General features: G+C 45.4%; 2 protein-coding genes across 5 annotated transcripts in view; both read right to left on the bottom strand.

The window, feature by feature from the left end:
- Positions 1-10,499: 10,499 nt before the first annotated feature.
- On the bottom strand, positions 10,500-15,922 carry LOC120900995 (glutamine--fructose-6-phosphate aminotransferase [isomerizing] 2-like). The gene has a single exon (XM_040308660.1). It carries the CDS (start codon positions 14,725-14,727, stop codon positions 12,694-12,696), a length of 2,034 nt encoding a protein of 677 aa, XP_040164594.1. The 5' UTR covers positions 14,728-15,922; the 3' UTR covers positions 10,500-12,693.
- Positions 15,923-20,323: 4,401 nt separating this feature from the next.
- The window catches only part of LOC120905091 (DENN domain-containing protein 5B), a 31,918-nt gene continuing 26,164 nt past the window's right edge, over positions 20,324-26,077 (bottom strand). For 2 of the 4 annotated variants that reach the window (XM_040315787.1, XM_040315786.1), the window contains exons 8-14: positions 25,799-26,069; positions 25,036-25,341; positions 24,460-24,595; positions 23,983-24,379; positions 23,795-23,913; positions 22,164-22,853; positions 20,324-22,020 (exon numbers count right to left, since the gene is read on the bottom strand). In XM_040315787.1, coding sequence (XP_040171721.1) covers positions 21,831-22,020; positions 22,164-22,853; positions 23,795-23,913; positions 23,983-24,379; positions 24,460-24,595; positions 25,036-25,341; positions 25,799-26,069 — 2,109 coding nt within the window. In that variant the 3' untranslated portion in view covers positions 20,324-21,830. Of the gene's footprint in view, positions 22,021-22,163; positions 22,854-23,794; positions 23,914-23,982; positions 24,380-24,459; positions 24,596-25,035; positions 25,342-25,602; positions 25,639-25,798; positions 26,070-26,077 lie in introns of all 4 variants that reach the window. The other 2 variants (XM_040315788.1, XM_040315789.1) reach the window with 2 other exon arrangements.

Here is a 26,077-nt window from a genome sequence, read left to right as displayed (position 1 = left end):
CAACCCCTCATAATTAACCAACCTACTCCCCATGCAGCTCTATCCCACCTTCATCCCCTACGAATGGTCCTGACTTCACTACGATCAGAAGAATTACGCAAGCATTTTCCCTACATGAACATTTAGTTTGTATTGAGTAGTTTTTTGTTTGTTTCTTCCTTAGTTGCACTTCTAGCTCCGAGTACGTTTCGGCACAAAAGATCATCGAAATTGCCCTCTATTTATGCAATAATTGGCTGGAGTCTAGCAGACACTTTCACTCGCGTGCTATTTTTAGACATTGTTTGAGATTGCTAAGTAACTGCCAGCTTTTTAGCCGATCTATTGCTCTATTTCTTTAATGTCGCTCCTCGGCCAGCTGCTGCAGCTGCACACGCGATCCCTGCTGCACACGCGAACCACGGGGTTATAACTCCCCACATTACCCCACATTGCTGACCGAACGTGTTGGAAAGTCTCGCGCAAGGAGTCGTGGCGCAAAACCCATCGAGATTGTGTTGTGTTTTGGGTGAGCTGAACGTTACATAACCCCGGGCCCGGAGTTTCGATTTATCATACCCAGAAACTGCTAAACTGCTTGCGATCGACAACCGATGCTGCTGCGACGACCACTACGATCACGACCGGGCGAAGCGAGAAGAAAACGCGCGAATGGCACACACGGAGCAAAACTTGTTTTTCGGGTGAACCACCCCCAAAGCCCCAAAATCTCTTGCCGCGATCAATTGATGGGGAGTTTTTTTTTTGGGTTGTTGTTGCTTTTGGAGTTTTGTTTTGGGATGGAATTGCGTGACCAAAGTGGGACACATCGATGGAGTTGAAGGAACATGTATTTTTCACCCCTCGCAAAACGGTTGACCAATGGATTTAAATATTCTTAGGCACGACTGCGAATCTTCGAGGCGCTAAAATTAAGCTTCAAATTTATACGACGCTCAAACCCGTAACTAGAATACGCGAACGCGACACTTTATCGGAGCTTATATTGGGCTCACCTCATTATGCATTCTAAAAACTTGATTCCTACAAAAAAAAACTGCATTATATTTATAATTTAATTCTCATTTGCATACATGATCTACATATGCATAATGCACAAAGAGAGGAAAGAGAAGAAGAGTGTGATAAAATTGGCTATGTTTTTTGGGGCTTTTTAGTCCACAATCTTCCTCCTCTGGTAAACAACTTTCTAAGAAAACGATATAAAAAGAACATTACAACAAAATGAAAAGTAATTCACAATGATCTTCCTTTCATCACAATTATCAATGGGACTTGGTGAATAAATACGACTCGTTGTGTGACCCTTTGGAGCTTCAGCAAACAGACGCGCAATGATACTAGCTTCCAACCTTAAACCATAAACAAGCACCTAACGCTGATGCGATTCCCTGTAGTGCAATTTATTAAATCCTCCACGCTTTTAATGGCGTCACGGCACACTAACACACAACTCGCACGCACCAATCGGACGGACTTGAAAGGCGGATATTCTGGCTAGTGGTTGATAAGAATGCCTCCAAGCATCTCCGCGTCCTCCCTTCCACTCCCTAGGTCCAACAAGCCTAAGGGTCCAAGCCCAATGGTCCAAGCAAGGGATCGTGTGCCTAGCCCCGTCGTGTTGGCTACCAACCAAAGCCGGTTTACCGTCTCAAGGTTGACCATGTTTCGGATCGCCGGGCAGGCAACACCAGTGGAAGGGAAAAAAAAAACAACAAAAATCATGCACCCAACATGTAAAGGTGGACTTTGCCTGGTCCTGTCGTGCCAATTCCAGCCAAGTTTCCGCCTTGGACACTTTAGTGCGGAGGAAGGGAGGATGAATCCACTTTCTTGGACACGGTGGACATGGAGTTGGCAAGAACTGGTATTCATTAGTTGGTGTGTCGTTGCTGAGCGGTTTGTCGCCGCCTCGGACCGGAGTTGGTGGGATTTGTCTTGCAAAAGCCTTTTTTTCTCAAAACGCGTCCATAATCTGCTGACGTTGCTGAAGAGTCGTTGGGACGTCGTTGCAAACAAAGTCTGAAGCAGACACTTCAACCAACGGGGATCCTCCCCCCGAAATAACAAGACACGCCACAAATGGGGGAATCCTGTTGACCAACATCGATAAACCATCGGCCCCGATCGCTATCGGGCAACTGCCGGGACAACACAGACCGCCGCTCCAACCTTTATCGTGCTCGTATCATCTCTTCCAAAAGGGAAACACGGGGCAAAACACGCGGCGGGTTGGCACTGAGGGTTGATTAGATTGTCCCGGTGGTCATGCTCGTTCCACTTACGAGCGCGCGCGCGCGCGCTCTACTCAAGATGTCTTCCGATGACACTGATGAGTACTACACGTCACGGAACCGGTTACCGGTGATGTGTAGCCTGCGGTGCAGGGGTGGACGATAAGATAGCATCCGTGTGTGTGTTGCATCGATCGGTGAAGGCGGGTACCCAATCATTAAAAGCTTCCGTGCCTCGGCTGGCCGGAGACACCGCAAACCACACTTCCTGTCTTACGCATCTCACTCTCTCTCCCTATCTCTAAGCCCATGCAACACTCTGAACGAATGGAAAATGCAGTTTTTTTTTTTTTTGCTGTTTGCGAATCGAATCAGTATTACGCAGCAGGCTAATTGTACCGTATGCACTTACCAACTGGACGCTTACATCATATTCGGGGCCCGATTGCGAGAGAGAACTTAGATGCCCGAAACCCGGAACAGATTGCAGATGGACCCGGAACGCCACATCTGGAGCATTCAAAACTACTGCATCGCTGCTGATGTATGGATGTGGTTTTTGATCATTGCCTCTTTTGGGTTTCATCTCTTCACCAAACCTAAAAATAGCAACATCGAAACGATTCAATAATGCTAACGTGCAACCTCACCCGCAGCAATTGCTTGCCTGTTCCGCCGATGTATTGCCACTTTCGTCCCAAATGCATGCCGACGACTTCACCAATCGAAAGGGAAAGTGTTGATCCGCGGGGTAGATAGAGTGCCGCCCGGACAACTGCCACGGAGTGATAGAATCGTGTTTCGGTCCCGCGCACAGGCTGCTGTGATCTTGGTCGCCTGTGCAGGCAACACACTTTTCCGGGTGTGGTTGCAATCTCCTAGACAACGACGTGGGCAGAGCTGAACTTTCGCGCAATCGAATGCGCAGAGGCTTGGTGGATTAGGTAATACCTAGCGAGCCTTTCTGCAGCCGGATGACTTTTACGCCCGTGTCCCGCTTTTTCAATGCTTTCAATACCCTTCGTCTGCTTCTTCCTTTTCCTCCAGCCAGTGGTTTAGCTTACCCACGCTACATGGCCACCCACTCACCCAGCAGCAGCAATCAAGGAGGGAGGTGGGGTGGATAAATGGTACTAGTTTCACCTTTCGGTCGCCTTTCGTGGCTTGTCGCTGTCGTCATGCAATGGCTGCACCAGAAGGAGGGTCATTCAACTTGCAACAGAAGAAGCAGGAAGGGCTTTTCCTCCCTGCTTGACTGCTCGAAACCTTTTCCATCAAGGCCTTTTTGGGGCGAGAATGGTATCGGCGTTAAGCGTTCACCAACCCCCCCACCGTGGCGAAGTAATGAGATAGGTTTGGTATTTGTGTACCTGTACCGTGAGGTTCTGCACGGTATCATCGCTTACTTAGATGGCCTTTCGGACTTGGGTTTTGCTGGTTTTCGCTTCATGCTATATTTAAAAATAAATTTTAAATATTCAGTTAAGGACCTTAAGGGCAGCGATAGTGAGGAGGGCTCAACCCAGCAGGTGAGATATGGAACATTTCTTATCAGGATTTGTTTAGATTAGAAAAATTCTATTCTATTGGAATTCAGAATTATTAATAGATCTGTACGTGTGAAATCGTGCAATGAGACAGCAATAGAGCTCTTCATATTCTTATGATAACTTCTGATGTTTGTGTAATATCTAATTACATATTAATGTAAATTGTATATCAATTCCAGGCTTTTTTATACATGTTTCAAGATATAATCTCAGTTGTTTTAATACAAATTATTCGAACAAATCATTTTTCATTACAAATTATTCATTGGGAATGCTTCTAAATGAGTTGAAATGATTTTTTAGATATATTTTTAACTTTATCTAATATAAACTTGCCTAAGTTTAACAAACTTCAAATACTAATAGGTTTTTGGAATTCTTACCTTTTTTGACATTCAAGAAGAAGCATGATCTGATGATACGCAGAGAAATACGAATACGATTCAAATTTGAAACGCCCGGAATTTGCTGATATATACTGTACACGTGCAGATCGTATTTAATGGATGCTAACCAGACTATCGCTTCCTTTGAAACAAAGCTGCCCCCTTAAAAGGATCAGCATAGCGAAATATTACAGAGCAAATTTTATTCTGATTATGCGACGAACAGACTTACATTGGTTCTTCAAATGTGATGAGCATGAGTGTCCAAGATCTACTAAAACAGTTTTTTCAGAAATTTTGTTGAAAATTCAGAACAAGCGTTAAACCATATAACTATAAAGAAGCAATTTCTTGATTGTAGAAATGATCTACGATCGGCACAGATAGCTGAATTGTCAATCAAGCAGGACTGAGATAACAAACAGACCCAGAACGGAGACATAGTACATACCGGGTCAAAGGATTAAATATAAGCAGCTGCAATGACAGGGTCTAAGATTTTTGGTAGATGAAGATATCATGATCGATATTGAGACTTACAGAAGACAGATATACACAAAGACACACAAAGACAAAGACAGTTACACAAAGACAGAGCAATGTAGAAGCAACGAACAACGAGCAAAAAGTAAATTGAGATAGGAATTACGAATACTGTATCCATAGGTAAACCTGCTCGTAAAACAATAAATAATTGTTCTTCTTGATCTCGCCATTCGGGAAATCCCCAAAGATCCGTTGCGTAGCATTGGTCATCTTTGCTAAGCGAACTAAAACTAATACTAAGCCAATAAAACGAAAGTACTCATAATTAAATCCTCCCAATCGATCATTTAAGATACTCATTATCGAGTTTAGTCATTAGTTGACTTTCCTTGAAAAGCATCAAACGCTGGGGTGAAGTGGTCCCATATTTCCTCTTCAAGTGCTACAGATCCACCACTACTTCAATCGAGTCGGCAACGGCAACAGCAATGCCAGGGATAAACTCGTACAAGACAAATGCTGCAACACAATTCTCGCGATAGTGTATCGCGATAATCAATCACACTTCCTGTACAACACCGAACCGGCCTTTAAGCAGGAGTTGGTGTTGTATCCGCAGGCATTGTAGGCTAAAACAGTGGATCTTTTTCATTTCTACTCTCTGTGGCACTCACTGTGGCACGGTTCTGAAGACCCGTCTTCACACCCATTCACCCGACGCAACGCAATAAGGCAACGGAGTTTCAGGGCCAGTACCTTTCGAAATGTGGAGGAACCACCCCTGCGGTGCTTCATTTCCTTAAACTCAAACGAAAAGCGAACCACACACACAAAAAAAAAACGAGAGTTGACGTGACGGTGTCTACTACTGCCAATACTGCTTACGTTCTAAATTGGTTCCACTCGATCGAGCAGCACCTCAATGTTGTGGCGAGCTTGTATGTATTTTTTTTTTCTTGTGTTCCTTTCTTGGTTTACGATTTTTTGCAAGACGGAAATACTGTTTTCCACACTGACCGGTGGTGCTCGGTTTACGAGGTATGGCGAATAGAGAGCAATAAGCTAGTCCCTTTCGAGTGCGAAGTCGAGTCGGATTGCACAGTTTGCACGAACCGAGTGACAGCGAGAGAGAGAGAGAGAGAGACGTTGAGTAGGAGTTGTCGTGCAAGTAATTAGCTAAACGCGTACACGGTTTGTGTATGAACAAATGAACCACACAAGTGATGTAAATATTTGTCACCGGTAGATCAAGGAATACATATTAATTGGGATGATAACAAGCGCAAAAGAATAAGGTTAAGATAACAACAGAACCATACAACTAAGTATAAACTGGGTAAGAAGAGATGTACTAACTAAAACACAAACATTCAATGAGTTGCACTTATCACTTATCGATCAAGTACCGCAACAGATGCTAATAAAGTTGCTGCAGTTTAACAACGTTCAATAAAACCTCAAGCCGACACTTTCCCACACCTTCTTCCTGATGCAATAAATTTAAGTCCGATGCGATCGTAAACCATTCATCACCAGCCATTTGCCAATTCCGATAGGGGAACCCGTGACCCTCACGTGAAAAATCACTGCAAATTTGTCAAAAAAAAGCCGAAACGGTCAAGACTGTCGATCGACCATGACGACTGATCCTCAGTAGTAAGCATCAATGAGAAAAAGAGGGCATCAGCAACTCAAAGTTGGTGTCAAAGTCGAATTTGATGATGCGGTCTATATGTGTGTGTGATGTGTTTTTTTTGGACAGTATTTCAACTTTTCTTCGGTTCGCAGCACAGTTTTTATTCGCACAACTTGTTCCTCCCCGTGCGATGCTGCCACGCTGTGCCAATGGGATTGGGTTTGGTCAGGCAAGCTAGCAAGCGTCGGTAGCAAAGGGAAAGGAGAAAAAATGTCAAGGCTAACGAGATAAAAGTGAAAAGGCGCAGTGACAGATCGTTCGATCGTTCGCAACGACAACACTACAGTCGATCCCAATCACAATCGATTCCAGCGGTAGTACCTCTCCTGGAACTCGAGCACCACCACCACCACGCTTAGAAGGAAACGAGGCCTCACACTCTATGGTGAATAAAATAATTATAATATCACGCTCACGGGGGATGATTTGTACGGGTGGGGCGGACGCTACCATATAGTCGAAGGTGACTGGCCAAATGAAAATGAAATTCAAGCTCAATAGGCACACGGCAGTGTGTGTGATTGTAGGAACAGGTTTGTGGGCTCCTCCTGGATACGGGTCCATCAGAATCAGAGCTACCGGAATGGTTACCGGTGGTAGTAGAACTGGTTCTCTTCTGTTGAATTCAGTATAATTCTATAAAGGTCAACAGGAATGGTATTTCTTGGAGGATGGGAGCTTTTTTACAGACAAAGAGACGTATTCCAAAGCGAACTCGGAGCAAACTTGGCGATCGTCCGCGACATCTTAAAGTCTGGCTTTACTGATTTTGTTAAATTAAAATAAAATTACTACGAAAAGACGGGGGTTTTGTAAGTCTATGAGATACGGTAGGAGGTCCAAATCCTTTCTGGAAGCGTAATCTTGAATTTCTAATTGCAACTCTTATCGTCTAGCGTTAAACATCTGATAAAAAGGTAAAAGGGTAAAATATCATAAACTTATGTCTGTATTACTTTTGGTACGTAGTTTTCTAATTATTCTCCATTTCAGTACGGAAGGCATTCGTTGAATTTCAAGTTTTAGGACACTAGTTTTAACGTTATATTTAACTAATGCTTCATTTTAGTGAAGTAAAAACTAAGAATCTATTTAAACAGCTTGAAAATAGAAAAAAACTTCTTTAAACGTGTAACTCACTAAAATGTTTTGCGAGCTAGAGTAATGTATAACAAAGCAGTCAATCAGAAAAGTCGGAAATCATGCAATCTAATTATAAACAATCGGAGATAGCCAATAACAAGAAAAGACTCATCCATTAGGCTCATCAGCTCTGCCCTAAGGGAGTTCCTAAAACAGACCTAGGACTTAAACCCTTGCCGATATGATAAGCCCTTATTGATAAGTCTAGGAATAGTGATAAGACCTCTACTTAAATCTGGGTGAGTGTTGCAGTAAAGAAGAAGAGTGAAAAGAGTGAAAAAAGGAACAAGTACTCATCACCAGTGGATTAAAATAGATACGATGAATGGTTTCAATGTTCCTTCTACCTGGCTCAATGTGAATGGCCTAGTATTCTTGTGGCATCCCCCATCTCTCGAAATAGCAAGGACTGGACTAATAGACTAATAAGACTGACCAAGAGACTAATAAGAAGGAAATAAGACTGGCTGCATGTGATGAAAAAAACGTAGAACATTTAGCGTTATATATGTCAATTCTTGATAGAAACATGATGTTATGGTGCTGATCAAAAGGATGGCGGTTGCTGATTCTTCTTCTTATCTAGCGCAATAGCCTTTGTTGGTATAGGTCTAGACGAGCCACTCCACCGGTTTTTATTGTCAGTTACGTGATGGGTTCTCTATCGTACGAAGAGAGTAATTCCCCGGGTTCTGCGAAGCAGTAGTACTACAATGGTTGATGATCGATTAATGCATTGGCTTTCGGGAACTAACAGTCGGCAGGATAATCATTCCATTACAGGGGGTTTCAGGTGTTCTTTCATCGATGATATACATTTTATTGGTGAAATGAACTTAATGTGATTGGGAAATGGTCTCTATAGCACTTGTTTTGGAGAAATCCAATAGGAATTTCCAAGGAGCCTACCAAAAACAATTCCTATTATATAAAGATCACCCATAAATAAGAGTCAAGGAAGTGCCCTGCAGCTATGAGAATCCCTTAAAAACAATGTATATAAACGATCAGGTTGCAAGACCAGAGTTGTGGTCGTGTATAATGAATCAATTCAGTTAGAACACGCCTTTCCCATCTTCTTATTGGTGTAACGTCCTACGTGATCATGCCCGGTCACTATACAGAGGCTTTTGAGACTTTTTCAGGTACTACGCAATTTCGATAGTCGATAGGTTCCCGGATAGTCAGTTCTTGCTACGGGGAGACGGTCCCGAATGTGTTTTGAACTCACGACCGGCATGTTGTCAAGTCGTGCATGTTGACGACTGCACCATGGGATCTCCCCTGAGTATATCCACAAAGCCCCTATATCAATAGACCCTGTCCCAAGCAGCAGGTAGACAGAAATTGAATTCCCAAAGAATACCGTTGAAAAGAGTTCTTAAACCACTTCCCATCGAAACTAACTCCCGTACTAAAACGTAATTCAATAGCCCAGTTCCGTCACGTTTCGGCATCGCACGTAAAATGAATCAACCATACCATTACCCTCGGAGATAAACGGTTATCAAGCCATAGTGTCAGACCCAAAACAACTTCCGCTACAGCAACTTCGCTGCGACGTTTCAAATGTAACTAAAATCGTTGTTTTTTTTTCAAACACTCCCACCCTAATGGAAAACAACGTCTAATTTCGTACGTCGTATTGCTTGTTTGGACACTTTCTTGCCATGGTTGATGTGGGGTGCTGCAGATCGGAGAACGATCAGCACCTACACTTACACACACACACACACGCAAAGCAACGTGACCAACATTAACTCCAAAACGCGCAACTCCCAAGCTCTCGGTGGCCCGTTGTTACGGCGCATTTTGGGGGGGGGGAGAGGGTGGTGGGAAGAAAACGGCCACAAACACGCACGCGGAAAACGCGTTTGGAGTGAGTGTGTGCAGCTCCAGCAGTAGCAGCAGACCCCCGTCGCACCCAACCTGCTGCATGCATATACGGCGGTGTGATCGTATAAGCATAACGATGCAACCGAGCAACTCCCCACCCCATATTACAGTTACCGTTAGACTGAACCATTTGTGGTGGTGGTGGTTGTGGTCGTGGATAGTAGACGTGTAAGTTTAGAGGGGATGAACAAGAAGGGAAAGATTGGTTCGTGCTTGGGCAGAGTCGTCGTGTGCAGGGTGTATTGCACCCAGGGCTGCTACTAACACGATTGTCTGTGCGCACGATCGTTCGCTTGGGAGTTTTGGGGAAAAAAAGGCCTAATAAATATTAGTACAAATTGCTCCCAGCCAAACAACAACACCTGAATGTTGTTTTCCAAAAAAAAAAACAACTCCCCACCCAATAAACAAAAGTTAATGGCGGAGGAGGCACCGATTGACCTTGAATTTCTTCGAAGCGATTCACTTCACCAAAGCAAAAAAGGAATAGAAAACAGCACAAAGTTTATTATTTTACGAAACTTTGAGGCTATGAGGTAACAGACCTATAGCTTTGGCGCCAGAAGCGGGTAGGAGAGCCAAGACAAGCGACTCAACAATCTTGCCCAACCTATAGCCAGTCCTCCAGGGGCGAATGATGCGGTCATTATGGATGGAAACGAAATCAAACACAGGCACACACACACACACACACACATTCGCCCCAAAACGAAAGTTCCGCGTTTTGGCCACAGCACACATTCGAAAAGAAAGAAAGAAAAGAAGCAACATAATACATCGGAGAAAGTGCACAGAGCACTATGCGGTCCGGGGTCGCTCTCTGCGATGAGGTAATATAGGCGAATAAGAAAAAAAAATCGAACTCGATCGTGCCCGGTTTCGGTTCCGGGCTGTTCGGTCTTTGCTGTCTGCTGTTGGAGGCCAAGAGATGATGCTGCTGCTGCGGCTCCCGTCCGCTGGACTCGTTTCGGAGAAGGAAGCGGACGACTGCGCTATTGCATAAAATGCAAATCTTTAGTAGAGGCGTCGACGATCGACGACGGACGGGGAAAACATGTTTTTTTTTCGGGTGTGTTTTCGTGGTGAAGTGATTCGAATTTGATTCCTGTTGTTTTTTTTACCAATAAAAAGAAAAAGCACTAATACTTTATTCACAAGTACAAATATACTGCACACGCAGGGGACACAGAGGGGGGGTGTGGTGGTGCCCGCTTACAGATGATGCATGGGGCGCTCCACAATACACACATCCATCCGTGTTACTATTAATTCTTATTACAGTATTATCTCTAGTAAATTGCTGGAATATTTTTCTGTTTTACATCCTTCTCTCTCTCTCTCTCTATCGCTCTCTCTCTCTCTCTAATTCAAACTCTGCACAAATTAAATTTTTCGTTTCATCTTTTTGGCTTAAATTTAGTCAACTCCCGAATAGTTCGTCTTGATTATTTTTCCTTTTCACACTCTTTCACTATTAATTCCGAAATGCACGTCAAAAAAACTGTTCAATGCAAAAGCGTGTGTGTGTTTAACATAAAACTATAACAATAAAGAAGTAAGTAGGGGAAAGGTAAAACTCCTGCGTCGATCTTAACCCACTTTTTGCGCGAGATTAAACACATGGCGGACCGACAGACACGTGGCGTGCCGCCGTTTTGCACGCTGCCGGTGGGTGGCGTGCGCGCGCCACTCTTTCTAATCAAATCTACTTCTGCCGAAACTCCCTGCCTTCCTTCTAGAAGTGTAACACAATAGCTAGATGGATTTTTGTTTTACTTTTTGCTGTTACGGAAGACACTTGCCGCCGTCGTTGCTGACGCTTTCTGCCGTCCGATTTGATCGAAGATACGGGTTGCTTTATTGTGCAAAATTGACCACTAATTGTGTGGCCACCATCAAAGGGAAGCTGTTTTAGGGGGAGGACGAGGGGAAGATAGGGATAGGGAGAAACGATGGCCAAAATTAGGCCAAAATCAAACTTATCTCCGCACAGACGCAAAAAGGTAATAGACGAAGACGTTTCCCTTGTACATTTGCGTCAAACAGGGGACGAGACGCGGAGATGTGGGCGGCAAAACACGCACACACACACCAGGGTGGGTGGGAGAAGGAGGGGAAGCCTATCAATTCGCTGTAAATGATGCAAATGATAAAGTTGCGCCAATGTGTGGTGTTCGCGCTTATCACTCAGCTTCACAACCACACACAGACAGACACAGGGCGGATTGTTTCGAGCTAGTTTTCGTGTGCTCTGGTGCTGGCGTCCTCACCCCCCCCCATCCACCGCCCACCTAAGGGTGTTTGTTTGCACACTGCCTGCACACTCACTGCTGACGACGCTTTTGCGGACGTGGAGGCATCAATCGACGCCTCAGCTGTCTGTTGTGTGTTGGGAGCCCTTTTACAATAGCGCTTGCCATTACCACCCGATATAGAGATAGCTAGCGGCAAGTGAGGAGGGGGGGGGGGTAAGGAGAGAGGGTAGCAAGTAATAAAAAGAGCTTATTGATAAAACAAAAACAAGAGACGGTAAATGCTCTCAACGCACAGCGCGAACCCTAAGGCCGCTAATCGTATCTTCCATTCACGCGCTACTAGTGTGATGCAATGATAGTGTTTGTAGTGGCACCGACCATTTATCATTTTAAGATTCATTTTCTCGCGCCCAAAATTCAGATTTTTGCACGTAACGGTGACTTCAAACAACGGTGACTTTTACAATAGTTCTAACAATAGTTCTAATAGTTTTTCTAACTGTTACTGCGTCTTACAGGGGTTTTCAAGGGTTCTCATACTTGTGGGATACTTTCATGACTCTTTCTTACACGAAATGAAATTTAAATGGAAGGAATTGGACTCTATAGCATCCTTTTTGGACAAATCCAATAGGATTTTCCAATGAGTGTCCAAAAATGGGCCATTCTCATCATATAAAGTTGATTTCCCATAAGAAAGAGGCAAGAAAGTATCCCACAGCTATGAGAATCCCAACAAAACCCTGTATTAGAGTAAGAGTGAGAGAGGGTAGTGTTTCGCTTTTAGCACACGATAGAAACGGGTTTGCAACAACAAGTAATAAAAAAAAGTCTCTCTTGGAGAACAACTTAAAAGCTACTGGGTGCGTGCACATAATTCAGAAAAATAGGAAAAACAAATTCGCAAACGACACGGCGTTCTCTACTAGCGTTCAGCCGCCTGTTCCAGCCGCAGTAATGTAATGTTCCTCTCCATCGCATTGGGTGTCACACACACACTCACGCACTGCTCTTGCACACATAACACACACAAAACACGAATATCCATTACTCCACCGTGACCGATTTGGCGAGATTTCGTGGACAGTCGACGTTGCAGCCGCGCAGCACCGCGATGTGGTAGGACAGCAGCTGCATCGGGATGACGGTCAGCACGCCCTGCAGCGCATCGACCGTGCGCGGTATCTCGAGCGCCTTCGACGCGAACGCCATCGTCTCCCGGTCGCCCTCCTCGCAGATGATGATCGGGCGGCCCTCCCGGGCCGTCACCTGCTGCAGCGCGTTCATGCACTTCTGGTGCACCGGGTCGCGCATGATGATCATCACGATCGGCATCGTGTCGTCGACGAGCGCGAGCGGTCCGTGCTTCAGCTCGCCCGCCATGATGCCCTCGCTGTGCATGTACGTCAGCTCCTTCACCTTGAGCGCACCCTCCATGCAGGTGGCAAAGTTGTAGCCGCGCCCCATGATCAGCAGCGACTTCTGCTGGTACAGGTCCTGCGCAATCTCCAGCACGCGCTGGTCCAGCATCAGCACCTGCTTGATGTGCGCGTCCAGATTGCGCAGCCCCTCGATGATCTCGAGCCGGCGGTTCTGCAGCGACAGCCGATCCTCGCTCATCACCAGCGCAAACATGACGAGCGAGATGAACTGCGAGGTGTACGCCTTGGTCGAGGCGACGCCAATCTCCGGCCCGGCGTTAACGTGCACACCGCAGTGCGACTCGCGGCAGATCGAGCTGCCGACCGTGTTGGTGATGCCGACGATCAGCGCGCCGCGCTGCTTGCAGTACCGCAGCGCCATCAGCGTGTCGGCCGTTTCGCCCGACTGCGAGATGAAGAAGCACACGTCGTCCCGGTAGATCGGCGTGTTGCGGTCGAGAAAGTCGGACGCCAGCTCCACCATCACCGGCAGCTCGGTAAGCTCCTCGAGCAGCTGGCGCGTCGCCACCGCGCTGTGGTAGGACGTACCGCACGCGATCAGCATCAGCCGCCGGCAGCGCTTAATCTCCGGGATGTAGTCCTTGATGCCGCCCAGCGTCACCTTCTTGCTCTCGAAGTTCACCCGCCCGCGCATCGTGTTGATCACCGATTCCGGCTGCTCGAAGATTTCCTTCTGCATGAAGTACCGATAGTTGCCCTTCATGATCTGCTGGATCTCCATCTTGAGCGTGGTGATTTCGCGCGCGTGCGGATCGTCCTGGCTCTTCTTCAGCCGGTGGATGCCGAGCGCCCCGTCCTTCACCGCCGCCACATCGTCATCCTCCAGGTAGATCACCCGGTTCGTGTGCTCGATCACTGCCGACGCGTCCGACGCGAAGAAGTACTCCACCTCCTCGCCCGGATTGATAAAGTCGGCCGTATTGTCGGGCGTCGGCTCAACCACCCCAACGTTCCCGGACGAACCGTGCCGGTGGCCCTTCCCGTACAGGATCGGCACGTGGTTCGTGGCCAGGCTCGTCTTCGCCTTGATGCCCACCAGCAGCGGGGAACCGCGCCGCGTCACCACACACTCCCCCGGGAAGTGTTTCGACTTGAAGGCGAGCGCGAACGCACCCTCCAGCTGCTGGATCACCTGCTCGACCAGCTCGCGGAACGAATAGTTCGGGTGCTGCTTCCACAGATGGTGCACCAGCTTCGCGATCGCCTCCGTGTCCGTGTCCGACTCGAACGCGTACCCGCGCAGCTCCAGGAACTTCTTGATGTCCTTGTAGTTGGTGACGATGCCGTTGTGCACCACCACGAACGCGTTCGTGTCGTCCGACCGCTGCGGGTGCGAGTTCACCTCGCTCGGCGCACCGTGCGTCGCCCAGCGGGTGTGCGCGATGCCGACGTGCGTATCGCACGACTGGCTAAAGTCGACCGTCTGCGCCGCGGAGTGGATCGCGTCCTCCAGCACCTTCACCTTGCCGGTGCGCTTGAACAGCAGTATGTCCGCATCGATCGTGGTGCCGTCGACGGCGACGCCGGCCGAATCGTACCCGCGGTACTCGAGCCGCTTCAGCCCGTTCAGCAGCAGGTCCAGCACTTCCCGCCGCGTCTTCGGCGTCAGGAAGTTTAGGTACGCAAAGATACCGCACATGTTGGTGCTGCTGGGTTGTTTGCTACAGTTCTGGCGAGAGAGTCTCACAAACACGCGCGCGCGAACGCAAACAAAAAATGAAGTACAGGAAGAGTGGTGGTGGTGGTGCCGTACCGTGGAACCGTTTTTTTTTTCTTCTCACACGAGCAGAGGAGCGCGCAGATAGAGCCGATCTTTCCGCGGGCGCGTACAACCGAAGACTGAACCGTTGGGCCGCCGGACAGCACCAGTTTATTGTGGGATAGGCCAGAGAGCCACGAGCGAGTGCCCACTGTGCTGGTGTGTTGGTGGTAATCTGCTCGGCTCGTTTGACTGGTTCGGGCCGTCGGTGTGCGCGTTCGTGTTCCTCGTCACACACACACGATTGAGGAAAAACTGGCAGAGCACGTAGCGCCGAAACAAAGCAACCACCGCAACAGCGCAAACTGCAAAACGCCTATTGGAGCGGGGGAATGTGTGGACGGCACCTAGCAGCCGCTCGGTACAACTTTCACCCCGAATCGACTTCCTCAAACCGATCCGTGGAGGAGAGCAGGCCAACCGTGGTTGCCGCTGTTTAGTATTCCGCCAGCGACACTCGGTCGTCGATCGATCAGCCACACACGGGAGGTGCTGGAATGCTTCTAGCTGCTGGCTGCTGTCGTCGTGCTGGCGGGCGATCGGATTGTTGACGTGTACTATTTTTTTCCTTCGCTTCTCCTTCACTGTGCGATGCTGACAGTGAGACTGTTTGTTTGGGGCTTTACAGTGGGGTGTTTGTTGTGTTATCTTCTTGGCTGGTTCTAGTAGTGGCGCTTGGCCGATACTCAGCAGCTTGGACTTTTCCTAATCCTCTCTTCCACACACTTTCACGAACACGAAAAAAAAACACGCACTAAGCTCGGCAATGGTTCGTTAATGGTCACTCCGTTTGTTCGGTTCGAAGAATCACACTTCCGTAAGCCGCACACAACAAACACGCAACTTGTGCACTGCACACCAAACACCGTCACGTTACGCGCGGATAGCGAAAGCGCTAATTTGCCACCTCCTTGGGATACGGAAACGGTCCTTCGTCTTTTTTATTACTTTATACACTGAGTTTTGGTGATAAGCGACCGATAGTTAGATGGCTCTATTTGTTATTGTGTTTGACTGTTATTTGCGGGTTTTTTTTTGCTTCGTTTTGCATCCCATCCTCGCAGAGTGACCAGAAATACCGATTTATCTGTATTCCTACCGATTTTTGATATGCCTACCGATTCACAGATGAGCCCCCTAAAACTACCGATTTTTCATTTATCCTACCGAAAATCATAGATTTTTTCGTAATACTGACCAAAAAGTCATATTACCATTTCCCAAATCACTTAATGTATTAAACTCTATATGGAAATCACTAGCAACCAGAACCAGAAATTCAACAGAGACAACTAAGGCCCGTGTCTGCACTTCATGAAGTCGAACGCGCTGATAAAATTTTATATGCAATTTGACAGATAATGTAACCCGGCGCTCTGCAGCAACAGAACACGACATCGAACATGAAAAATGTATAGGAACATTCCAAGGTGGAATATAGAGGAGGTGTCTTCTTAGCGTTTGGCATGTTGCCATTTTGAGATTCGGTTTGACAACAGCCGTCGATATTTGTTTACAGGCAGCAGCTACGTTATAACGTGTAAAATGTCGATTTATGGAGTGTGGATGCAAAATACGAATTTTTAATGCTAAAAAAATGTTTATTAAACGAAAACAATTCATATATCATATCCAAATACCAGCAACATTCGTCGCATTTGACAACTGCCGTCGATCATGGTTTAGTGCTTTTTTGTAAAGCCTCGATGCCCAATTGTTCTACATGACGACACCTCCTTTCTACCCACTTTGGGTTATCACATCCCATATATTTTTCATGTTCGATATCGCCTTGGATTGCTGCTAGAGCGTGCCAATCATTTGTTGGGTTAAATTCCCTACCCCCCCCCCGCTCAACACTTCAAAGCCTACCGAAAACTACCGAAATAATCTTGAACTCCTACCGAAAACTACCGATAAAATTTTGATGCGCCTACCGAAAACCGCAAAAATAATCTGGCCACTCTGCATCCTCGTCACATTTGCCAACACCGCCTGTCAGCTGACTGACAGCGCGAACTGGGCGGGGGGAACGCCTGTCAACAATCCACAATGGGCAGTTTAGAACAAATTGCGGGATAAATTTTTTTTGCAGAAATTGTTAGTTTTTATCGTTTGTAGTAGAGTATTATGATAGTAAATAACATTTTATTTGTAGTTCGCATCAATACCACCAGGTGGCGCTACATAAAATAGTGTTTTAAGGGATTTTTGCTTAGTTTTATTAATTTTGTGTTTTTTTTCTTGTATTATTTGTTGCTAATAGTATAAACTATTTTAAAATATACTGTAATGTCCCATAATGAAGATTAAATAAATAATAATAATAATAATATATAAAAAAAACATAATAATTTTGAATAAAATTTTTTTTTTTACTCACAGGTAGTACAAATATTAAAAATTTACATACACAACTTAGGTGGATGCTATTACAAGCTCCTGACAACACAGCTCTAGTTCACTTTTCTAAAAACATGAATAAAGGCATTTAAATAATTAGAGAGAGCAGGTGCATTGAAATAAAGTACATCCCAAATTCGTAATGAAAAGCAGCACACATTGTTTGTCTTTGAATATTCATCCAATACCTTTCCAAGTGCTGTACTGCCTTCAGAAGAGGTAATAAAACTAAAAATCCTTCTTGGTTTTACAACTATCTGAAAAAATCAAAATTGCACGATAGCTACAAACTAAGTATTTACTTCATTTGTAAAGTTAAACCCTGTCTTTGTTTTAGTGCGTGTAGCTACTGATATTGAACTGGTTAACGAATCAGAGGAATACAGCTCATTATACAAAATGTCCTTCTGGATGCATTTTCTTTCTTGCAAAAAATTCTTTGTAGCATCTCCCCTCTATCCTTATATTTAGTTTGTCATGAGTTTTGGGAGTTTCTTCTCCCAAAACGCCAATAGATGCTACTGCATTCATAACGTTTTCCTGTTATGCGTATAATTTAAGAATTACTTTCCTTATATCCTTCTATAATCTGCAGTAGGACCAAAAGGTATTTGGTTCTGATTTGCTTCATTATGTTTAATGATAAAGTTAGGTTAGAATAGAAATTTACATATAAGATAAGTACATGAGCTGAAACTAAGATACAGAGCTTTGTAATGGAAATGAAAGTTGATCAAAAGCATGTAGAATATATTTTTGTAGAATACACGTAATACGCTACACTAGGCACCTATGGAGCCGCCTAGTAACGCATGTGTCTGTTTTTAGAAAAAGTTGATGTGAAAAAACTTCAATAAAATTCGCGTTCGCAAACTTTCGCAGAATATTTCTTCACAGATTGATAGTATATACATTACACTATGATGTGACATATATGAGACAACGCCACTCTACGCCACTTTTATAATGGCATCAAGTCAAAAATTAAAATTATGAAAATTTTCAGGAGGTTTCTTCAGTTATTATCGTATATTTTTGAATCAAATTAACTGAGCTCAAAATTTTTCATGTGTTTATAAAGCTGACTAAATATCCTTTATAAAATGTCTAAATTTATCAAAATCGGTTCATATTTGAAAAAGTTACAAAGGTTTAAAGTTTTCCAAAAAAGTGAAGATTTTTCTGCGTTTTTTTAACAAATCTCGACTTTGAGAGGTGTTTTCTAGAGAACCAGAACAGATAAAGAGCTCAAATTTGGTATTTTTCTTAGTTTAACCCTTAGTATTAAAACCTATTACTTGGAATTGCGCTATTAAAAAGTTGATTTTTTGAATTTCATCCCGGCAAATGCCCATTGTGCAATCGTGCGAGCTTTCGATTGGGTGGGGGGGAGGGCAACAAAAACGAAAGCTTTGCGCGATGGACATTTGAAAAAGACGTTACAATGTGCGGTGCGGCGGTACAGTGGATGAAGAAATACGAAAATCACTGTTGAAATCATACTTTACGCCTGTATTTTGTCTACCTGTGCGGATCTTTTTTTTTGTCTTGAAATTACAACTGAACAAGAAATTACCACTGTTGTACAATGAGGTTGAGGAGTAGTTCTTGAACCAAGGTAGTTTCTGTACTATGTCCATTACCGATTTATTAGTTTCAGTACCAAAATAGAAACGGCGTTTTTGATGCAATCCCTTTAAAGGAGTTTTCGGATCAAGATATGGTCGGAATCAGTTCTTGATTCTGATTGAGATAACTTGATGTACCACATAGTAAAAAGATTTGAATAGAGATTGGTTCTTGATGAAGAACCTTGGTCCTGAATTCAATTATAAGTGTTAGGAACACTACATCAATTTGGATCATATGTCGGATCAGTTCTTGTATACATAATGATGGATTCTGAGTTAGTACAAAATCAGTGCCAGAACTCATGTTGTATTGGTATCAGATATAGGGTTGGGAAACACTTAGTGTTGATTTCAGAAAGATTGAATTCCTGATGGTCAGGAATCAAAATAATTCAACCAGATTGAGATTTTAATCAGTTTTAGCGAGCAGTTCAGAGTCGAGATACAACTCCTAGAATTGGTGCAGATCCTTGGACCTCGGTCCTTGGTTAGGACCTCAGTTTCAGAACTTAAATAACTTCGTGATCAGATTCTCTTCTTCACTAAGGTTAGTTGTATTTGGATTCTTGGACCGGGTTTGAGTTGAGTTCAGGTTTAAATAGGCCTATCAGGACGGAGATAAGACATCTGTTAGACATCTGTTACATGACCAGGATACAGGATCTGTTATATGACCAGGTCGGTGTAGAACATGGTGGTCTAAAGACCAGAATAGGTCACATAACTATCACAGAACCGAGATAGCATTAAGTTTTAAGCTCCTAGATCAATACAGGATATGTTTCATGTCTGGTATAGGTTCTGGTACATGCCCAGGATTTGGATGAAAATGATATTTGTTTGAAGGCCTTTTAAGGCCTATAATGAGTTCGATGTAAATCTTTGCCCCGGCTTAGTAACTTAGTAAAACAAAAAAGGAACGTTACACGCATAGGCTACGATTTCAACGGAAGTATTCAACGTAAGCTAACCAGACGATCACTTCCTTTAGCTGCACCCTTAAGGTTGCCGTAGTACTTTCCCCTCAAAGGTTCTGCACAGCGAAACATCGCAGAACACATTTAATGCTGAGTTAACACAAATTGTGTCAATCTCGACGAACGGAGATCAATGTACCCTCGAGGTCCATTACTAAGTGTTTAGAAGTCAAGTTAAACAGACTTACGCGGATTCTGTGTGATTCACCAAAAACATCGAACATAAGGAGTTTTAATTTGTCTGAAAATTATATGAATATTTCATGAAGTTTTTGTAAAAAAATAATATAAAATACCCAATTTTTGTTTTTTACACAACTTATAATCTCTGCCTCAGCTGCATCCTTGTCCATCTCGTAGTTTGTGGACATCGTTGAATTACGTTACGCTCTACCTCATTAGTTGCACTGTTTTGTTCTCAACTTTCCATACACAGCAGCAGTTGAATAATAACGCTTTGCCCCGTTCACTACTTGCTAACCATTAACGGCAATGGATGACGATTTTTTGTTTTTATTCTCTTCTCTTTGTTATGGTTTACACATTTCATGCTCACGAAGACACAGTGAAAGAGGACGATGCGGTACTACGGTAGGGCACACACCGTACACACGAGCTAAATGTTTCTTCCACTAACCCACTAACCAGATCTAAATATGTGTACGTTTCGATTGACTAATATCAGCATGGGTGACACGAAACACTCATCACTGGAGATTCATAAGGAGATTGTGTATTCTCGCAACATTGGAGGGCAGACTCTCGAAATGGATGTAGAGCGGAATGAACGGAAAGAATTAAATCAACCCACACAGACACATATAGCTGGGTTGTACGATCAAATTCTCCTTTCTCATCACTCCCTACTAGGTCTAGTTTCCGTTTTCATTACGTTTTAATGAAGAGGATTAATGCGTATCGCTACTCTCCTGCAGCACCTCACCGGAGAGACACAACGCTCCTTTTGGCACAGTTTATTTCGTCGATGACTATTTTCAAATTATCCCTCCCCACCAGCAGATTAAAAACAAAAACAAACAAACAAACAAAAAGCTAAAATCCTTTCACAATCTTTATGATTGCAAAACACAGAAAGCACGTTAACAACATACACAACTGGAAAAGCAAAGGATGAAACAAAACAAAAAACGACTCAAAACACACAACGAAAACCACATTCACACTTCCCAACCCGTCCTCAAATCATCATTCTGAAGTCATTCTTTGGCCACAGTGTCTCTTGGGAGATGGGGAGATTGAGTACCGCACGGAAGGACCAGATCGCCAGGTAATCGTTCGCCCTGCTTCAGTCCGTGTCTCTGAGTGCCCGCGGGTATGTGTGTAGTAATTAAACCTTAAACAGTAAAATCATTTGGCCTAAATTGATTGCGAGTAAAACAAACTGTCCCGTTCTCCCTACAATCTAAAACACAACCAAAAGGTATGATAGAGACCACCAGTCGTCTCTTTTGCTATTATGTGCCCAATGCATGACCGAAAATCGGGTTGCATAAAACAAAAACTCTCCCCCCACTAACGTATCATGACGATGTAGCGGAATATACAAAATAGAAATCTATAGTTACCACAGGGCTTTCGTCTACGTTACACTACTTCTGCCATGCTTGCTTAGGAAAATATAAAAATAAAATAAAATATACACTTAAATTCACGGTGAGGAGATTCTACTTCCGTTTCACTGATCCTGCAGTAGTATTATTCTGTGCTTTTGCTAGAGCATTCACAGTAAATCGACACGTACCTACAACGCTTACATTTTCAAACCCGTGAAATTCAAACTCCTCTCTCCTGAGACAAGCCCCTTTAAGCTTCCATCGGGAGCTTCCATCGAGCGACGAATCGATTACTACGCGGCGCTCGCACTGGGGTATGATTTGGTATAGGTAGAGTATTTGTTGGTTTTTGGCAGATGCCGCTCACCGCTCGAAATCGAATATGGACCCAATCCAGCCTAACAGTGAGATCCGATACCTTGAGTAATCGAGTTTTCCAACACGATGTGAAATTCGTCCAACGGTTCCAGTATTTGGCGCAGGAATGTTAGCAGACCCTTCTTCCGCAGGAAGCTCTGCTCCTCGTACATCTCGGCCGTTACGCGCGTGCACGCCATCGGCACCAGCATCCGGTGCAGGAGATGTTCCCTGCAAGAGGTGTGTGTGTGAGATTAATTGTATGAAATTAGTATTTTAAAGCAATTTTTACATATTAAAAAGTAGCAAAATCTTAAACGGAAAAGCATAGCAAACCACACACAAAAACTGATAAGAAAATTAGTTGTCTTTACCTCAAACTCAAACAGATAAACAATTGGAACCGACCGTCCTTGCCGAGCGTTTGCTTAACGTTATTGATCTCGTCCATCAGGTGGCAGTAGCAATGCCACACAGCCGATAGCTCCTGCCGTGCGACGGGCGATAGGGCGACACTGGCAACACCAACACCACCACCACCACCGAGCTGACTTGTTGTTCCCTGCGGCGGCGATTCCGGGCTCGAGCCGCTGGTAGGCGGTGAGCTGGAGGTACCGCCGCCGCCACCACCGCGCACCGTCTCGACCGATTCCTCCACCAAGCAAATCTCGAACTGTTCCTTCACCCGCACAAAGTAGTCCCACAGGTAGAAGTTGCGGCCGAACAGGCGGGACGAGCGGAACCCGCACAGGAACGCCTGCTCGAGACACTTGACCAGCCCGTTCTCACCGCACAGCAGGTTCGTTAGCGAGCTGGCGTCCCGGTCCCGGCTCGGCCGGTAGTGCCACTTGACGATCGCGTTGACGCAATCGCCCAGCATGTGCTGAATGTCGGACGGGCGTACCTCCGGCCGCTGGATGCTTGGGCTGCGGGTGCGCGGTGGCGTGCGGCACGCCTCCACCAGCTCCTCGCTGTCGACGGTGCGCGGGACGAGCTGGCCGATCAGTAGCCGCTCGATCGAACCGTCGTCGATACCGCGACCAAGCCAACGGCCGCACGGGAATCTATCGGGAAAAGGAAAGGGAGCGAGCGAGCAGATTGCATTAAAGCTGTTGTCTGTTTTTTTAAGTGGTAAAAACAGTGCTGCAAAATGTCTTGAGCATCACGTGATAATCACCACGAACATATTCGTGATAGCTTGATGTTCACTGCTGATACTCAAATAAAGTGCTTTATGGCATGCCGAACACCTCATGCGAATGCTTGTGTCCAACGCTTTATATCGTCGCAACCATAATCATGACTTTTTCTGGCTGTAAACAGTGGTGCCACTGTTTCTGTCACCAACACTTATGACTGTAACGAAGCTCAAATCAGCTCACGTACACAACTAAGATGATCAGAGGTGAGACTCAAACAATTGGTGGACCAATCACATGCTTAATGACATTTTGTTTAGCACTCAACTCTTGGTTACTCACTTGATCATTACATTTTCTGTCGGTGATAATCGTGACATTTTTGTAATATACTTAGCATTATCCCAAGCAACAAAATGATCATGCTATCTCGCACTGTCGGGACAAACAGAGCTAGAAAACACGCTCATTTTGTTGCTTGGGACTATTCGCATCATGATGACCGACAGAAAATGTCGCGCCCAAGTGACTGACCAAGAGTTGGTTGCACTAAATGTCACCAAGCATGTGATGGTCGCAACAACTTTCGAGTCTCACATCTGATCATCACAGTAGAGAGCTCGTGACGCTGACATGAGTTTTGTTTCAGTCGGAATTGACATTATGCAGTGACATTTTGCAGAACTGATCACAGTAAAAAAAAGTCATGGCAAAGTGTGACTGACCAAGCGTTGGTTGCTAAAATGTCACCAAGCATTGATTATCACAATTGAGAACGTGACGCTGACATGAATTTCGTTTCAGTCAGAATTTTTTATGACATTGACAGTGACATTTTGCAGCACTGGTTCAAAGAGAACACTCACTTGTAAGTGTGTCCAGTGACTTCGTTTCTAATAACGACATGCTCCACCAACCACTTCGAGGACATTCCCGTATCGTCGTGTCCAATTCTTAACGACGTTAAGATGCCAAGCGTTTTGTGCTGCAAAATTAACAAAAAAAAAAACAATTAAAGTAAAAGATAATCTCTTCGCTTTGCCACTATTCTTACATGAAACACAAACTCGAGCGAGTGGCGCGGCACGTTGATGATCTGCGTTTCGCCCAGGCTGCCCGATATCGCTATCCACACGTTCGCCGACGTGGTGGCCGCGCTGGACTTTTTCGACGGGAAGATAACGACCCGGTACGGCAGCTTGGTCGTCGGGTACGTGTTGGTAAAGCAGAAGTAGTCCACCGCGTTCAGCGTCAGCAGATGGTACAGGAACTGTTCCACCTCGTCGTCGCAGCGCACGAACGCGGACCGCTTGTACAGCTGGCGCAGCAGCGCGGCATCGGACAGCAGGGTGCGAAGGTGGCGCGACAGCACCTTCTTCTCGAGCGCCAACCTTACCCAGGCACGAGCGTAGCCGATGTGCGTTTTAATGTCCGTCATTGCGAGAATGTTGCTGGAAAAAGAGGAGAGCATAAATAGAAAATGGGAATTAGGTTTTTTTGAAAGAAATTGCTTTTTTGCAAACACACATACCGGATGTCAAACTCGAGCGATTCGGGCAGTGGCCGTAGCTGCTCCGGGCCAAGACTTTTGCGCTCGCGGGATTTGGACCGTCCGCGGGTAGGTGAAGGCGGTGGCAGCTGCGGCTCGATGGCTAACGATGAGAGATCTGGTAAAAGGGGCAAGCAAGGGGAGCATTATTGAAGGGAACGAACGTATTTGTTTCGAAAACAGAGCAAACACTATTTAAAAAAAGCATAATACCAAAAAATCAAGGGAGAAAAAAGAGTAAATTCACACACAAACACAAAAAAAAGCAAACATATTAAATCAAACGAATCAGTGGAAGCGCTCTGCTGTGCAATCTCCAAACTTTTGCGGTGCAATGTCAGTCACACGTTCTTTCACCCGCGAAACCATTGGCTTTTCCTTGCCGTTAGAATACATCTACACCTAGCGATAACCCGAAAGCGAATAGAATCACACACACACACACACGCGGGCCACGAGTACAAGGAGCCGGGAAGATTTATACCGGGAGGCACACCACAATACCGTGAGAAACGCGGGACACGTGACGACGGAGGCTAAAGCACACACATTACTCACCGCAGTGACTGCGCGTGGCAAACAGGTTAGCTACCGACCCATTACGCATACCGACAAAGGAAGCAACGACATCGGACAACATAAAGTTAGTAAAGCGACCGGGCGACGTTGGTACCGTTTCCGCCGACGAGGCTGAGTAGAGGCGCGTGTCGCTCCCGGTGGGGCCGAAGCTGCCCTTGTGCAGCCGGCGTATTTTGTGCGCAATGGTAGTGTGATACTTGTCTAAGCCACCGGGCACCATGCTGGGGCCACTTTTCGGTGGCTTTAGGGTGCGATAGCGCGTTTCCGAGTTGCTGCGTGCTTTCTCTGTGTGCGGCCACGTTCGTTAGAGAGTTGGAGGGAGTTTGCGGAGGAGCAAGAAGCGCGCACCATTCGAACGAAAGAGAATGTGTAAATAAAAGATAAATAAAAATAGGAAAATTGACAGAACAGAAACGGCATCATAGCTCGGCAAAAAAGGCAAATGAAAGAGAGTGGGAGGGAACCCAGCAAATTAATTCCAATCGCATGCAAATGCAAGTGTAAAAAGTAAGCTTTAAAGGTTTTAACTGTAACCATTACACGTACAATCCATCCGCTTCCGCATGACAGTCCACGCTAAGGCTGTATGTGTTGAAAGAGAATGTACCATTTGATTTAGGATGATATTTTCGATCGATTCGCACACAACAAAATGTGTATGAATGGGACTAAGCAACAGCCTTTGATTTTGGTCCCGTGATTTTTGCCTACACCTATCGCCCCCCGCCCGCTAAACGCATACCTGGGGTCAGATAGCTGTTGTCCATCTGGTGTTTGCCCGGATTCTGGCAGTCCTTTATCTCGAGGTACGCGGCCAGATGGGTCCAGAGGGCCGATTTGCCCTGCTTGTTGATCAGCCCGTGCGACCAAACCTTCTCGAGCAGGTCGCACAGCGACGCAATCATCGTGTTTTCCTCCACGCCCGTCACTGACGCTTCCCCGCTGAGCCCGAGCTCGATCGCCTCCGTGCCCATCTTTTCCAGCAGCATGCGCTTGGTTTTGCTCTTGATGTCCTGCAAGG

The sequence above is a fragment of the Anopheles arabiensis genome, chromosome 3 (assembly GCF_016920715.1).
Source record: "Anopheles arabiensis isolate DONGOLA chromosome 3, AaraD3, whole genome shotgun sequence".
NCBI lineage: Eukaryota > Metazoa > Arthropoda > Insecta > Diptera > Culicidae > Anopheles > Anopheles arabiensis.
Note: the sequence above shows the minus strand (reverse complement) of the source record. Positions and strands in the feature narration are given on the sequence as shown.

Coding starts and splice junctions, on each gene's coding strand:
- LOC120900995 (XM_040308660.1), bottom strand. CDS start 14,727: ATGTGCGGTATCTTTGCGTACCTAAACTTCCTGACGCCGAAGACGCGG.